The sequence below is a fragment of the Toxorhynchites rutilus genome, chromosome 3 (assembly GCF_029784135.1).
Source record: "Toxorhynchites rutilus septentrionalis strain SRP chromosome 3, ASM2978413v1, whole genome shotgun sequence".
NCBI lineage: Eukaryota > Metazoa > Arthropoda > Insecta > Diptera > Culicidae > Toxorhynchites > Toxorhynchites rutilus.
The window spans coordinates 298,127,100-298,144,824 of NC_073746.1; the positions used below are offsets into that span (position 1 = coordinate 298,127,100).

Here is a 17,725-nt window from a genome sequence, read left to right on the forward strand (position 1 = left end):
TGAAATACGCAGTTTTATAACGACAGTAGAATTAAATGTACAGGTAATCTTCGATATAACGTACATTTCACTTTCAAAATTGTACGTTGTATCGAATTGTACGCTATATCGAAGCACAATGAAGTACTCACAAACGTAGTCTATAATACATTATTGTGTTGCTGTTTTAGTACAGTTGATGAATAACTTCAATCAGAAGACGAAGCCAGCCTTTCTCATGATGTTTCCCTTCGTACTGTTGATTAAAGCTTGATTCATTTAGAATCCGGAATCACAAAACCAGCTGTATTTCGGGATTGGTTGAAGGTACAAAACTTGTTTTAGCATCACAATACAGATAATTCATTGTTCTATCAGAAAAAAAATATTGAAAAAAAATTTCCTTTACAATTTGGAAATGTGTACGTTATATCGAGGTAAAATGTACGTTATATCGAGTGACGTCATATCGAGGGTACGTTATAACGGGGGTACATTATATCGAAGTTTTCCTGTATGTTCCAAATTTCGGATCAATCATTCAACAGGAACGGGGTTAATTTTTAATTAATGTGGGACAACCCTACAAACATTCAAACATACATAGAAACAGGTTAAGCTGAATGAAACCATTAAAAAAGTAATTAGTTGTATGGGGACTGTGGCCATCTTGGAATTGGATTTTTTATTATCTGCTATGTTCTACCAGTCAAGCCCTTTCATTTGATACCCATACTGATGGGGTTCTGAGAAAATATGAAATCCGCCATTTTGTAGTGGTCGCCATCCTGGATTTGCATATTTCATAAATAACTCTATTCTACTAGTCAAGCCCTTTCATTTGATACCCATATTGATAAGGTTCTGAGAAAATATGTAATCCGCCATTTTGTAGTGGCAGCCATCTTGGATTTACATTTTTCATAAATAACTGTGTTCTACTAGTCAAGTTCATTTGATACCCATATTGATGGGGTTCTGATAAAATATGTTATCCGCCATTTTGTAGTGGCCACCATCTTGGATTTGCATTTTTCATAAATAACCCACATTTAACTTTTTTCATAAATTATCCACCCCATATCAGCTATTCAATATAGAATTATTATACAAATTATTCAAAATTTCCGAAAATCCAAATAAAATACAGGATAATCGAGTTTAAAATTCCGGATAATCGAATCCCGAATAATCGAGTCCGATCTGTATTACATAATGTGGCTGCTTTCTAGTCGAATATCTGACTATTTTTTTTTTATACAATAATTATCTATGGGGACTGGGATGGACACTGATATTGAACAAGCGCTCTTAAGGCGGGCTTAGGTTTAGTGGCGAGCGCAGCAAGAACGGAGCTCAACGTGTTAAACGAGAATAGGACAACCTATTTCTGTTTTCGTGAACAATGGAGCGAAGCTTCACTCGTGAAAGAATAAATTGGAGAAATTGGAGGGTTACAACAATAGTCACATGTCAACTCAAATCAAAACAATCAAATCCACGCAAGAAACCGTTACACTTTCGTCCTACCGCTACAGGGCGGATTAATGTGACTAAGCCTTTATCCGCGCTGGACCGACTCTAGCTTAGAAAGCAAAGGTGGATGAGCGCGTCTAGAAGCCATCATCGCGGTACAACTAGTGGCAACGGCGGCGGCGGAGGCGGCTCGCGGGTGCCGGCAAATTAGCATACCCGTTCAATGCCAAAACAACTGTAAAAAATAAATAAATGTGAATGACCTGAAGGGGGTTCAGGCTGTACAATGCAATGCTAGTCGATACATGAGCAGCAGCAGCAGCATCGGCGGCGTCATCACATCTAGTTTTGTTCCACTCTTGGGTAAGCGCGTGAGAATAAATAATGCGACCTTTACACCCACCGAATGGTGCTTCACCGAGACAATTGCTATTTACTCAGCCCAGTTACAAAACGAATCGATGTAACTAATGCGGCATTAATGTCGAGAGCGGGATGTTGGGGTTTTCTCTCTAGAGAGATCTTCGAAAATCACGTTTGTGTACAATGGACCGGGTGGTTGAGGCGAATTTTTACTAGTTCGGTAATACTCGTATATACCGGTATCAGCTAACGAGTGTAGCTAACAAATTCATTGTAACCATTTTTGTGTTCATATTTTTCGGCACAAACGATATGCTTCCGCGCTTGTTTGCAATGAATATTCATCGACATTAATTTCGTTACCGATGACATCAGCTAACACTTTTTGGGAATGGAGAGGAAGAAAGAGCGCACGAAATTAAAGATGCATTGCGATGCGTTTGGAGCCAAAATGTTGTTGGAGTCACATTTGACATTTCAAAAAAATCGTTCCAAAAAACATCGCTGTGGCACCGCGATACTGTGTGTATGCGTAGCTTACAAATTATCCGTTTGAGGCGGTAACTCACCAGAGAATATCCCTAGCGTGGCTTGTGCATGTGTGAGTGGAAAAGAGTGCAGAGCACGAGTTTGACTAATCTGTTTGGGTTTGTACATGCGCGCATCTTTTATTATGAAAATGTGTACAAAGCAGTAAGCGATGATAAATATGTCAGTGCGGTTCATTCCGCTCGGGCACGGGCTTTGATATGTATACAAAACACACCGCTTGCTTCGCTAACAGCGAGAGAGAGAGAACGAAGAGAGAGGGATAGACAAAGAGCGATTGGCAAAAGCGCGGATGGGTGTTTTCGACCGCAAGGCGGGTTGGGTGGATCGGAAGATCGCGCGCGTCGTTTATAGCGTAATGTTCAAGGTCGCCTTGTTTTGTTTCGTTCCTCCCGTTCGTGCGCTCGTTTCGTTCATGATTCTAAGATTTTACGCGCTTCTTTCCCGCGCGCGCGCGCTCGGTGCGTTAGCTTTTCGTGGGAATGGCGAGAGAGTATGGCGCTTTACCGATCTTTTTTTTATTTGTTTCCTTTTTTTTTGCTCTAGGATGCATTTCAAAACCGGTTCCGATCGATTAGCATATTTTCATTCCAAATGTGCTGTCGAGTTGTTTTTTCGAGATGCCTCGCCGCGAATTTCATAATGCGTAGTTCACAATCGACGTAATTGACCATTTGATTATCTTCCTGGTTCGATCGGAATGTCAATTTTGCGAAAAAAAAAATCCACTAATGGAATCTTCGGACAATGTAGAGCAAATTATGTATATCCTGATTATTCTTATTATTTTAGTCAAAATGTTATAATGTTCTAAAACAATTAAAAGATTGTTGCAATTTGGAAATTACTTCAATAAATTATTACAAACAAGTGATGAAACGGAAAATAGTTTGGCCGGATACCGGATGCCGGATATCCGGCAAGCTTCTAGGCCGAATTTTCGGATATTCGGCTCTTTATTTGCAAATATGAACTGGGAGAAATTGCATATGTGCATGAAGGAATATTCTTAATGAATGAATGAATGAATGAATTTATGAATATTTTTAAAGATTCCTGAAACTTTTCCTTGTTAGTGTGTGAGTGGATGAGTATAATAATGGAATTGTTATTAACCTAAAATTCAACTACAGGTCAGACTCGATTATATGTAATTCGATTATATAAAATTTGAAAAAAAAAAATTATCTTTTAAATATGACTCATTTGAAGAAGAAATGTGACCTTACAACGTTAAGGTGTAATTTAAGTGGCTAATTCATGTACAGTGCGGTAAAAATCGTGATTTTTTGAGTTGTTGTTCGAATTTTCACCAGGAATTGTTTATATCGATATTGCAGTTAAATTAAAAAAGATAGAAGTTGGGTGTCAAAGAAAAAATTGTAGAGCGGTTAGAAAGCTAATTGATAGAAACTATCTAGTTTAATAAAAAATGACATTAATAATAACACATTAAAAATTACTAACTTTTAAGTTTTTCACTTCCAAAATGTTATAAAAATTCATGATTTTGGATGTTCCACTACTATATCCTGTACTAAATTTTCTCGTCTTTCAAATGAAAGTATCAGAATCGCCTTCCGTAGCGTACTTTTCAATGTAGAGCCAGTTTGAGGCAACAGAGTCCGAAACAAAAAAAAAAGTTCTATAGCTCTATCATTGTTGAAATTCGAACATATGCGTAGGAGGATTTTTTTTTCATCAAAAAAGATCGTCTATAACGTCCTGAAATAATCTGGATAAACTTACTTTTTTCATGTGAAAAAGGTGTTTACTGACTTGAGGGGATGAATCAAAAATCAAATTCCTCTTTTATTTTCAAAAAACGAAAAACAAATAAAAAACTTTTTTTTTTGACTCGATTATTTACAGGATTCGATTATATGCAGTGAAAAGAAATCAAAAACTGTATATATTTGAGTCCAGTGCTCCCGTGGCCGAGTGGTTAGCGTCCTACATTATCATGCCGGGGGTTCGCGTTCGATTGCCGTTGGGGCCGGGCGATTTTTCGTCAAAGAAAATTCTTCCGACTTGCACTGTGCCCACGCGTATTCTAGAGCTTGCCACTCCAGAATACATTCAAGGCGTGTTATTCGGCATAGAAATCACAATTTAGTACTACTAATAAAAATTACGCAAGTAATACTATGTTGAGAAGGCAAAAGTTCCACTGGGAACGTTAGTGATATCCAAGAAGAAGAAGATATATTTGAGTCCGCGCTGTATTTCGAATTTTTTGCGTAGGAGGACTTTTCATGCGTTTGCCTACACAGATCGAGGGAAAAGTGGCTACATCGCTACGTGCGTCTGGCCGAGAGGTCGCTGCAACCGGCCAAACAGTGAAAAAGTACCTGGCGAACATGGACAAACATGTCAGGAAGCGGAAGTTCCATCCAATGACGCAGCGGCAGCGCCTGAATAAGATGGTCAAGTCGATTTTCCCGGCTAATGACGACGTGGTGGTGGTGATGGACGACGAGACCTATCTCACCCTGGATGACAACGACGGGTAGGGCACTTCGTATTTTACTTCCCCCACGAACGAAGCGAGCTCCGAAGTGAGGTTATTTCCACACACAAAGTTCCCCAAGAGGGTGCTGCTGTGGCTGACAATCAGCGAGAAGGAGATGTCAAAGCCGCTCTTCTTTAGCTCCGAACTGGTCGTGAACGGGGAAATTTATAGTATGAAGTGCCTGCCGGAAGCTGCGTCATTCATCAAGAAATACCATGAGGGCGAAGACGCGGTGTTCTGGCCGGATCTGGCGTCGGTCCACTACTCGAAGCGATCATTAGAGGAGATGGAGCGGCTGAATATCGATGTGGTACCCAAGTCGGCGAACCCGCCCAACGTCCCCCAGCTGCGTCCCATCGAAGCATAAGATCTACCGCTCGGAAGAGCGTAGAATTTTGTTTGCAAGTAAGCTAATATAATTATGGGATATTTATCAAACTCAAACTCTTAGTTTTTTATCACCATCCGAATACCCCCTTAGTAAGCCGACCTGACCTGCCTTTGGTTTCTAGCGTGGACGGCAGCCCATCTACCAATGCCATTTGGTTATACTACCAGAACTTACGTAAGCGACGTAAGCGAACGTAAGGACGAAAAATGACGATCTCTATGAGGCAGTAGGCGATTGCAATTACGACGTCATTATGTTGACTGAAACCGGAATTGACGACAGCATCAACTCCCTGCAGCTGTTTGGAGTTGAGTTCAATGTTTTTCGCTGCGACCGAAGCCCTTCCAACAGTGATAAGCCTAGATTTGGTGGAGTTCTCATCGCTGTAGCTAGTCGCTTCACTGCTGTAGCAGTTCATACGAGTAACGGAGGTTCTCTGGAACAAATTCGTGTCGCTACTACAATACATGGAAAATGGTTGTCACTTTGCGTAGTATACATACCACCCGACCGAATTTGAATTTGAATTTGAGTAGCTACAGTTGAAGTGTCCTTGGCCAGGACGTTAAGGGCATGGCGACACGTTTTTGCGAAATCGTTTGCAGCTGGCTCGTAACGAATACTCCACGGAAAAAAAAACCTATAATGTCACCAGCATGAAGCACTCTACTTCTTCGCGTCTTACGGCGCAACAAAAATTCTTGTCAACGCAAACTGCGACGTCGACGAACTGTTGAAACTAAGCATAACTTTCAACTTGCGAGCAATGCATACCGCAGCCTTAATGCTTATCATATGTGCTTCGTGTGCAGACAAACTTACGTAGGAATCCAAGGAGTTTCTGGAATTTTGTCCATTCCAAACGTAAAACTACAGACATACAGACATCTAAGATGTTTTTGGGTGATTAGGAGTCGTTATCTGTCCCGGAAACGTGTGATTTGTTTTCTAAACATTTTGCTTCAGTGTTTGTTGCTTATGCAGCCACCTCATCTGAAGCCGAGAGGGCTGCTGCTAACGTTCCAGAGTATTCAATAGACTTGCGGTCATCCGTTGTTACTCAACAGATGGTAGAGAAGTCCGTAAAAAAGTTGAAACGTTCAACAGTTCCTGACTCAGATGGAATTCCAGCAAAAAAAATTTTCCGCTGTGCTTCAGCTTTGGCGTCACCACTCTCCCGCATATACACAGCTTCGCTGGATCAAGGAGTCTTTCCGAATGTGTGGAAGCACTCATTTGTGTTTCCCGTATCCAAAAAAGAAGACAAGTGTAACGTGAGCAACTATCGCGGGATAACCAGCTTATCTGTCGCTTCTAAGCTATTTGAGATGATTGTAAACGATGTTGTCTTCTTCGAAGTCAAGAGCTATATCTCACCAGTACAACATGGTTTTATGCCAGGACGCTCGGTAAGCACCAGTCTTCTCGAGTTCTCATCGTTCTGTGTCAACCGCCTAGAAGAACGTGCTCAGGTTGATGCTATTTACACCAAAATAAAAACCGCTTTCGTCCGAATTGATCACCGCATCCTGCTGAGAAAAATATCCCGTTTTGGTGCTTCTGATGGATGCATCAACTGGATGAGGTCATACCTTTCTGGAAGAACGCTCCGTGTTAAGCTCTAATATCACACTTCGTCTCCGTTTGCTGTTCGTTCGGGAGTTCCACAAGTCATCTAGGGCCACTGCTGTTCGCGATATTCTGCAATGATGTGTCTAGCATCCGGCTGTGTGTCGATCTACGCAGACGACTTAAAGATTTATTTGGCTATCAGAACTCTTGAGGATTGTCGTCAACTACAGAGCTTGCTTGACCAGTTCGTCAGTTGGTGCCACTTGAATAAACTAACCATAAGCATCGCCAAGTGAATATTCAACTACACGATCGAAAATTTCATTTTAGAGAGAGTCAGTCAGGCTAACGACTTAGGCGTTGTTCTCGATCATAAGCTCACATTCGATGCACACCGATCTGCATTGATCACTAAGGTTAATCGTCAGCTTGAGGCGAACCAGCCCAGGAGGCTGAAAACCTCTCAAATAAAGAATAAAAAAAATCGTCAGCTTGGATTCATATCGAGAATCTCTAGGGACTTCACTGATTCCTATTGCCTGAAATCGCTGTACTATTCTCTTGTTCGACCGATTCTCGAGACTGCATCGGTAGTATGGAAATGCGCGCCACTCAGTTTGTGCTCCCTTGGCCGAGTGGTTAGCGTCATAACTAACATGCCGGGTGTTCGGGTTCGATTCCCGTTCTGGTCGGGGGAATTTTTCGTCAAAGAAATTTCCTCCGACTTGCACTGTGATCACGCGTATTCTAGAGCTTGCCACTCAGAATGCATTCAAGGCGTGTTATTTGGCATAGAAATCTCAACTAAGTACTAATAAAAATGACGCAAGTAATACTACGTTGAGACGGCGAAGTTCCTCTAGGAACGTTAGTGCCATTGAAGAAGAAGAAGCCACTCAGTTAGTTGATGTCATAGCGGAGCGCTAGTGGTCTCGTTCAAGAGGGGATACTGTAAAGTTTTGTCCCGACACGGTTCATTCACCATCATGCTTTAGAATAGTGAGGAGCGTGCCTTTGCTGTTGAGGCTTACTTTTCAAGCGGATGTTCGGTTGACACCAACCCTCGAGAATTGCATCAAAAGCCTTTGCATTCACCCAAAGTCACAGTATGGTGTGCAATTTCCTCGTCTGGAATTATTGGTCCCTGTTTTTTTTTGAGGAAAATGAGGTTACAGTGACAGTGAATTCGGACCGGTATGTAAACATGCTACAATTTTTTTTCCCATGGCTAGAAAATTTGGATTTGGGGGACACTTGGTTCCAACAAGAGGGTGCAATAGCACACACTTCAAGAGCATCGATGGCTGTTTTGAGGGAACACTTTCCAGAGCGCCTTATCTCAATTAGAGGCGATTTGGAATGGCCGGCACGCTCTCCCGATCTGTACCCTTGTGATTTTTTTCTATGGGGTTTTTTGAAATCCCGTGTCCAAGAACCCTACAAAATTTGAAGACCAACATCCAAGTAGAAATTGCCAACATAACATCTGCTATGCTAACAAGAGTCATGACAAATGCCAGAAATCGGTTTACGCAGTGTATGGAGAATGGGGGACGTAACCTAACAGATTTGATCTACAAAACAATGTAAATAAAAACTTTAGACGTGTACCTACATTATAAAAAATTAATAAATATTTTCCGATGCATACAATAGTTTTTATTGAGTTTTGAAAAAAGGAAGTTATGCTGCCGCACCTTGTATATGTGGAGCATCAGGATTGAGCGGATTCAAAAATGTTTTATTCGAAGAGCGCTCAGGCATCTGCCTTGGCGTGATCCCCGGAACCTGCCACCATATGTAGCCAGATGTCGCTTGCTGAATCTGGATACACTTGAGAGACGACGGCGTATTCAACAAGCTACTTTCATTGTCAAGCTTCTTTGTGGTGAAATTGATGCGCCTCACCTGCTCGAGATGGTGAATTTTCGTGCTCCCAGCAGAATTCTACGATCCTCGTATTTGCTGCAACCGCTTCCACATCGATCATCGTTTGGGCAACATGAGCCGATCTCGGGAATGATCCGTACGTTTTCGTCAGTAGAGCAGTTTTTTTTTGTTTTTGGAGAACCATCACTACGCTTCAAAAACAGAATTGTGAAATCCGATGTGTTTAATGTTGTGTTTCAATGTTTTATTGTTAAGTTTTTATCCAAACAATAAACAAGAAACAATAAAGTCCATTTTTTCAATGCAAATATTTATGCGAAGAACTGCAAGCCAGTCGTTCATCGAAATACATTGCCGAAGGTAATGTAGACTCTTTGCGCTCAAATTTCACAAAATTCCAGGAACTTTTTGGATAGTGCTTCAAATTTTGTTCCGTTATAAAAACATGCTTATGATAGAGTTGACAATTCAGGCTTCTATATTGACGGCAGGCGAATTGGAACGACGCTTTGTTCGTTGGTGTATGATTTCTTCGGTAAACCTTATAGGCAGCGTTGCAGCGTTTATTCATACGTCTAAGCTCAGTGTTTGACAAAGATGGTTTCTGCGGGCGTTACTTTTCGGCGCAGTGCTCCGTTCAGCAGTAGCACTCCGACGGAGCACACTGCCGCACAGTGGTCCCTGAGAAATATTAGGCGACCAAAACCCAAAAACTGAAGTTGCATAAAAACACAAAAATCTTACAGTCCCTTATTCTAGGATGTTCAAGGTATCTAGGATCACGTGTTTCACCCCATTCCGCGCTCGCATCATTGCTCTGGCAACGCGATAAGATACCAGTTTCGAATTTTTTTGGTTCATTATGTTTCTTGAAACATTTTTAACGGAGAATTTGAATTTGTTGTCAGTTTCAAAATTCGGTTGGTTGTAGTATGTGTTAACTCCACACAAAGTAAGTACTATTTTGGAAGTTTAATTTTGCTTCGGATGGACTTATGAAACTTGGCCCGCATTTCCCCGCAAAACTTTTTTAATAAAAGTGTTCCTCAAAGTGTCCTTCTAGATTTTTCTCAATATTAACCCGAAATCAGCCATTCCATGCCAAACCGATATAGTGGTTCTCAGATTTTCGTAAAAAGTGGTAGTTTTGTTCTTTATCGCAAAACATTGGCCCCTTTTTTTTTTTTTTTTTTTTTTAGTAGGGTGACCATTTCCATTTTAGGGTTGTCCAAAAAATCAACTCTTCTTTCCAAAAATGACTTTTTTCAAATATTCATAACTTTTGAACAACTAAACCGATTCAGATGATCGACATATCAAATTCAAGCAAATCACCTTTTCTGAAAAAATACTACACCTGCTACACTACACTACACGAAATCTGTTCTCATTATAATTGATTGTATTTGTTTTTTATTGTTTTCATAGTCTCGAGACCAAGTGCGCTATATTTTTTCATATTTTTTTCTGAAAAGCTGAGGATTTTTCACATAATGTGTGTCGAAACCAGAGAGGCGTTTTTTTCGTTTTTGAGTTATTATTTTTCAAAGTTAACCGATGGCTCGAAAAATAATTTTTTTCCTCTGTTTTTTTTTTGTTTTTTGGTGAAACCGAGTCCAAAAATGAACTCTGCGTATCCGAAAACATGAATTTTGATACCAAACACGATAAACACTGATAATTTTGAACTTTGCCGAGCAAAAACGAGCTATCAAGGAATCAGAGGCAGTGGCGAAGAGACAGAAATCAGCGGGATAAGAAAAGAAAAATGAAAACTGAAACCACTAAGAAGGCGGTCAAATTAAGGACGCGTTGAAACTAGATTCCTGACTGCAAAATTTGAATGATTTTCATATTGAGAAAATATTTCACAATAGATTTTAACAGAGTTGCATTTGATACTTCTTTTTGTATAACTTTCATTTTTTCAGATGTTCCAGAAATATCTTCAAAGCAACTTATTTTTGATCAGAATCCTAAAATTTCTTATTTTTCTAAGAATTGTCATACTTGGTGAAGGCATTCTATGGTATTAGTTGTGCGGTTATCATTTCGTTATTACATCAAAGACTGAAGTTAACAGTTCGGCTGAAAAGTTCATAAGGTTGACGTGTAGATGGCGCCTCTTGCCAAAATCAACTTGACTATCACAAAGCACCATCTTTCGATGGATACGTGTCAAAATTTGACAGCAATCGGTCGATTGGTTCGTGAGGTACAGCATTGAGAGTGGAGCAACTTTTGTTATTGTGAAAAAAATGGAAAATCCACAAATCAATGAAAACGATGGCAAAATTGCATGAATTGGGCTTCGAATTGCTTCCGCATCCACCGTGTTCTCCAGATCTGACCCCCAGCGACTATTTTCTGTTCGCAGACCTGAAGAGAATGCTTGCTGGCAAGAAATTCAAGAGCGATGATGAAGTGATTACCGAAACTGAGGCTTATTGTGAGAAAAAAAGAGAGTACAAAAGAGTACTATAAAAATGATATCGAAAAGTAGCAAGATTGCTATAATCGCTGTATCGCCCTCGAAGGCAATTATATCTATATAAATAAAAATGTAAGGCAAAATCTGTTGGTAAGCGGAAAACCCGAAGAAGGGATGGTCCGATTTTAGCCTTCTTTATTTTGCTGTATTCGTCTCTTCCCATAGATCAATATAGTGGAGAGAAAAATAGGAAAATTTTCGGAAAACTCTGAAGAAAGGTCGGAAAATTTAATTCCCACATGTTCGAAAATTACATCATAATAAGCGTTGTTATTCCATTTGATGTTTGCGCTATCGAAATTGATCTTTGTTCTTAAATGGAAACGGATTTTCAAGCGAAATAACGCATTTTCATAGCTTATCTATCTATATAAATAAAAATTTAAGGCAAAATCTGTTTGTAAGCGAAAAACCCGAAGAAGGGATGGTCCGATTTTAGCCTCCTGTATTTTGTTGTATTCGTCTCTTCCCGTAGATCAATATAGTGGAGAGAAAAATCGGAAACTTTTAGGAAAATTCTGAAGGAAGGTCGGAAAATTCGGAAAATTGAATTCCCACATGTTCGAAAATTACATCATAATAAGCGTTGTTAGTCCATTCGATGTTTGCGCTATCGAAATTGATCTTTGTTCGTAAGTGGAAATGGATTTTCAGGCGAAATAACGCATTTCCATAGCTTATATCTATCTATATAAATAAAAATGTAAGGCAAAATCTGTTGGTAAACGGAAAACCCGAAGAAGGGATGGTCCGATTTTAGCCTCCTGTATTTTGTTGTATTCGTATCTTCCCGTAGATCAATATAGTGGAGAGAAAAATCGGAAAATTTTCGGAAAATCTTGAATGAAAATTGGAAAATATAGAAAATTGAATTCCCACATGTTTGAAAATTACATCATAATAAGCGTTTTTAGTCCATTCGATATTTGTGCTATCGAAATTGATCTTTGTTCGTAAGTGGAAATGGGTTTTCAGGCGAAATAAAGTTTCCATAGCTTATATCTATCTATATAAATAAAAATTTAAGGCAAAATCTGTTGGTAAGCGGAAAACCCGAAGAAGGGATGGTCCGATTTTAGCCTCCTGTATTTTGTTGTATTCGTATCTTCCCGTAGATCAATATAGTGGAGAGAAAAATCGGAAAATTTTCGGAAAATCTTGAATGAAAGTTGGAAAATATGGAAAATTGAATTCCCATATGTTCGAAAATTACATCATAATAAGCGTTTTTAGTCCATTCGATGTTTGCGCTATCGAAATTGATCTTTGTTCGTAAGTGGAAATGGATTTTCAGGTGAAATAACGCATTTCCATATCTTATATCTCTATAAATAAAAATGGAAGGCCAAATGTGTTGGTAAGCGCAAAACACGAGGAAGGAATGGTTCAATTTGAGTCATCTAAATTTAGTTGTATTCGTCTCTTCCCGTAGATCAATATAGCGGAGAGAAAAAACGGAAAATTCGGAAAATTGAATTCCCATATGTTCTACAATTAGCTAAGCGTTGTTAGTCCATTTGATGTTGGCGCTAACGAAATTGATTTTTGTTCGAAAGTGGAAAAGGATTTTCAGACGGAATAACGCATTTCTATATCTTCTATCCATATAAACAAAAATGGAAGGCCAAATGTGTTGGTGTGCCCTAAACCCGAGGAAGGAATGGTCCGATTTGAGCTGTCTTTATTTTGTAATATTCTCTGTATCAAACATGTATTCCATGCAACAGAGGAACATGTTATTTCCAAATGCTTGAAGAATCTATAAGGATTATAAGGACGAATTTTTGTAGAAGTACTAGACAATTTATAGCAAAAGGAAATTGTAAAAGGTCAAAGGGTAATGAATCAATGAAGAGTTCAGTGATTGGACTCACTAACGTTCACTTAGTAAGAAAACGTGGATGTTTGAAAGTATTCAAATAAAAAAATCTATTCTGGGCGGGAGGAAGTTCGTCGGGGCAGCTAGTTGAATAATAAAATTGAATTTTGCAAAAAAAAATTGTTTTACTGTGTTACCTTATAAACTTTTCAGCCGAACTGTTACACCAAATTTGCTAAAATGCACGGTAAATAGCAACTTAACGGTACAAATAATTGATCCAAGAAATCGGAAATCGAAATGGTAAAAATCGATTTTCAAAAAATCGATCCAGGATCGCTCAATCCTAATGTCAATCTAATAAACACACCAAGAAAATGTTTCTTGAATCAATTTGTCAAGGCTTGCTACCACATAGCTGTGAACTTTTTCCTTGCCAAAGCTCACCGCTACATGCCGGCAAACCAAACGGCGTGTTTCATAGTGTAAGCAATGCGTTTCGTATCCCCGAAAAGCTGTGTCGGGCCGTATGCATTTATCTAATCTGCTCGCGGGTCCACCGCGTCCGGTTGCGCGATGAGTGGAAGAGAGAACGGTTCTCAGTTCGGTGTGCGTATATATTAGCGCATACACTCTCACACACCGGGCTGCTGCTGGCTGCCGCACCGCCAGTGGAGGCGCTCGATCGCATTCCACTGGTTTGTTGTACATATTAATATCGGCGAATTCACGCGAATTCAGTCAGTAGAGCAACGCGAGCCGCCCGAACAGTGTGCACAGCAGTCGTGGGGATAGCATCGAATCGAAAGGGGCCGCAAAAAAAAAGCCCGAGTGCGAAGAAGCCAAGCACGCGAAAGATAGCCAAAAAGTTCACCACAAGTGCCTTCAAGTGTAGTGCTGTGCCGTGTTGTGTGTGTGAGTGTGTGCGGGCGGACGTTCATGAAAAAATCCAGGACGATGTCGGTGCTGCCGAACAATATTATCGATGCCATAAAGGACTATGTGGGGGCTAGGGGGATGAAGGAACCCAAGTTCGACATCTCCAGTGGATCCCGCAACGGAGATAGCTACTCGGGCGATGTGTATCGAATCGTGATTTCGCCGAACGAAAAGGACGTCGAGGATTGCCGAAACAATAACGGCGAGGGGTAAGTAGCGTGTGTGATTTGTTTTAAGTGACTTTGGCTCGCTTACTTCGCTGGTTGGAATGTACCGAAATAAGAAAGGTGCGAACGGATTCGTGTGAGTTTTTCGTAGGCATCGCTTATCGGTAGGAAATACGGCTATTGAAAATGTCCATCGGAATGAAAGTGGGGAGTTGGTAGTATAGAATGCAGATAAGTAGAGTTATTTTTGCAAACAAAAGTTATCAAAAAAGCACGTGAGTGTTGCTTGCCAAATTTACGCAAAAGTGTGTTTATATTCGGGCTCTGGCAACGGAAAGTAACAACTAGTACGATTATTGGCCATTACATTCGGTCTATGGACGTTACACTCGGTCCAATATACGTGAATAATACTGAGACGTGCATCGTTTTTTTTAGTATCCCTCTTATGATTATTCAACCAACGAAGCAGATATACAATCTGTCACCTGTCGAATTCGTGCCAAGAAATATTGGGTGTTGATAGCTTGGAATACAATTCAAGAATTTCTTTTTTTTTTCAACCAATCATCGATTGTGATTTGAACACCCCTAACAAAATAATTGCAATTGTTATTAATTCGCTATAATTTTTCGGACACGGACGTCAGTTGTCACATCGTCGTCATCGCAACAGCCGGTTTCGTGTTTTATTTTGCACCCAATTCTGGTGGGAGCCCACTTTTCCCAGACACTGGCCGACTGACTGGCTGGCAATGGCTCGTACATGTGCTCACGCACCCAAATAATCAACACGACTACCACCATCAACAATAATGGGACGTCCTCAACAGTAACAGCAACAGCAGCAGCAGCAGCAGCAGCAGCAATAATAACAACACATTGACGAAAAGTGTGCTGTGGCTTTCCACATACATCCGTTCGTTGGCTTTTTGGGTTACTTAATCTTACGGTGCATACGTGCTGACTGGACGAGATGACCAGTCTCCTCTCGGACCAGCTGCTGAGCGGCGGCGGCGGTGGCGGTGAGAGGTGAAAAGGAAAACAGCAGCAGCAGCACAATGAAACAAAAGGGCGGTCATTGACCCGGCGGTCCAAATTTTACATGAGGCCCAAATTCGGACGTGACCAAGCAAAATCACGGCAGCCACGACTGGCGCTGGTCAGTGGTCTGGCGTCGGTGGGGACGGCAGAGGATGACGCGCGCGGATGGAACCGCAGTACTTTCAATTTTGTCGGATTTCGCACGCTGCGTGTACGAGTTTATTTCTAATTGAATTTTTACCTGCTTTGACCAGCGTTGCGTCGATAAGCGCCGTTTTTTCGGACGGACGGACGGATTGGTTTCGAAACGTTTCATTGTATTCAAATCGGTGGTGCGTCGAGTGCAATGCACTGTTATGTGACGGGTCGGTGCCGAAATACCGAACCACTAGACGGATGTTGTGACTGGTTTTCGGCCCCACCAAACTCTGAAACTATGCGTGCCTGTTGAATCGGCTGAGGGTTCGCAGTAACCAAACGCACCTGTACCCATTTTCTTTCATGGGATCGGATGCTTTCTACTTCGATCTCAAAGTACGTTTACAAACATTCGTTTGTATTTTTGTTGAACAGTGAAATGCCAATATTCCGTACGAATGAGCGTGGGAATGCTGATTTCAAACTTTGAATACTTTCCAAGAATTCCTTGATTTAAGAGGAATATATATTCCCAACCGTGTTTGTTTTCCTGACTACATCAATTCCTCTGTACATTTCGATCTGTTCATGAAGGAGAAAATCCATGAAAATCCAGATTATCTTAGATTGGGGTTCGTTCCTACAATCTTCAATGCAAAGTATGGGCGTATCAATTGTGATAATATATACTTTACTGATGGGTCCTCTATGAATGAGTCCACAGGATTTGGAGTGTTCAACGAATTTTTTAGCACCTCACACAGTCTTCAGAATCCTTGCTCAGTGTATATTGCTGAATTGGCAGCGATACACTGGGCGCTGGACAGCGTCGCCTCACGACCTGTTGAACACTATTACATTGTAACGGATAGTCTTAGCTCTGTCGAAGCTATCCGTTCAGTGAGGCCGGAAAAGCACTCGCCGTACTTCCTTGAGAGAATACGAGAAATTTTGAGTGCTTTATCCAGACGCTGTTATGTCATTACCTTTGTCTGGGTCCCTTCACATTGCTCAATTCCGGGTAATGAGAGGGCTGACTCATTAGCAAAAGTAGGTGCAATTGAAGGCGATATATATCAGCGTCAAATCGCCTTCAATGAATTTTATTCTTTAGTTCGCAAAAATACCATCGCTAACTGGCAACGCAAGTGGAATGAAGATGAATTGGGCCGGTGGTTTCACTCGATTATCCCAAAGGTTAGCCTCAAACCGTGGTTCAAAAGTCTGGATTTGAGTCGGGACTTTATTCGCACCTTCTCCCGACTCATGTCCAATCACTGTTCGTTAGATGCACTACTCTTCCGTTTCAATCTTGCCAGCAGCAATCTCTGCGTTTGTGGCCAAGGTTATCACGACATCGAGCACGTTGTTTGGTCATGCGAGGTGTATCTGGTCGCCAGATCGAATTTAGAAAACTCCCTTCGGGCCCGAGGAAGACAGCACAATGTGCCGGTGAGAGATGTGTTGGCTCGGTTAGACCTTGATTACATGTCCCATATATATGTTTTCCTTAAAGCTATAGATCTTCGTGTGTGATTGTCCCTAAATCCTTATACCCTCCTTTCCTTCCTTTGCGGGTAATTCGTCCCCTTGCTATAAATAGTAGAATAAGTTGAAATGTAAATAAACTATAGATATACGAATAGATTTAAGAATTGAGTGTTCATCAACATTGTTACAATTTCCTTATATCCCATCCTTCTCCTAAAAATATGTCACCCTTCTAAACTCGAGTACACCGCGAGTAATCGGTTTTCCACCTTACTAACCATAGATGTAAGAAAATTGTTTATATATATATATATATATATATATATATATATATATATATATATATATATATATATATATATATATAGTTTTAAAAATATATTTAAGAATTCGGCTCCTTTAAACTTAAGTAACTGAGCCTGTAAAAATAAACGAATTAATAAAAAAAAAAGAGGAATATGTTTTCAGAAGGATTCATACTGTTCATCGGAAATTTCTCCAAACCGAATAAATCGGGTTTGTAAATAAATATGAGGTGTAGTAACAATAAATCCATTATATTCCAATTGATTGCGCTAATAAACAGTCTATCGCATTGTAGAAGTGCGATCGGATCATGTTGATAACGTTAGAATTCGTATTCGTACAAAACAATACTTTAACACTGTTCTGTGATTACTCGACTCAGTATCGTTTGTGTGCGCCATAGAGTTGGACACCTTCATATTTCACAGTTTTATCAGGCTAATGACCAAACCGCTAGTCAGGTGATAGAAGAAGTGAATATTGTTTTCGAAGTTCCGATACTGTAAAAACCAATACGCGCCACTTCATCTAAGCACTACCGCACTGTCGATTGTTCGTAAACTACACATTGCACAGAAATATTCTTTGGGACCAGTTG

The 17,725-nt window shown here is 40.4% G+C and overlaps 2 protein-coding genes across 3 annotated transcripts in view; one reads left to right on the forward strand and one right to left on the reverse strand.

The window, feature by feature from the left end:
• LOC129774864 (transport and Golgi organization protein 2) overlaps positions 1-17,725 on the reverse strand; it is a 116,765-nt gene that overhangs the window by 53,622 nt on the left and 45,418 nt on the right. The window lies entirely within an intron of this gene.
• The window catches only part of LOC129774863 (uncharacterized), a 34,284-nt gene continuing 30,354 nt past the window's right edge, over positions 13,796-17,725 (forward strand). For both annotated transcript variants that reach the window (XM_055778893.1, XM_055778894.1), the window contains exon 1: positions 13,796-14,190. In XM_055778893.1, coding sequence (XP_055634868.1) covers positions 13,982-14,190 — 209 coding nt within the window. In that variant the 5' untranslated portion in view covers positions 13,796-13,981. The remainder of the gene's footprint in view (positions 14,191-17,725) is intronic.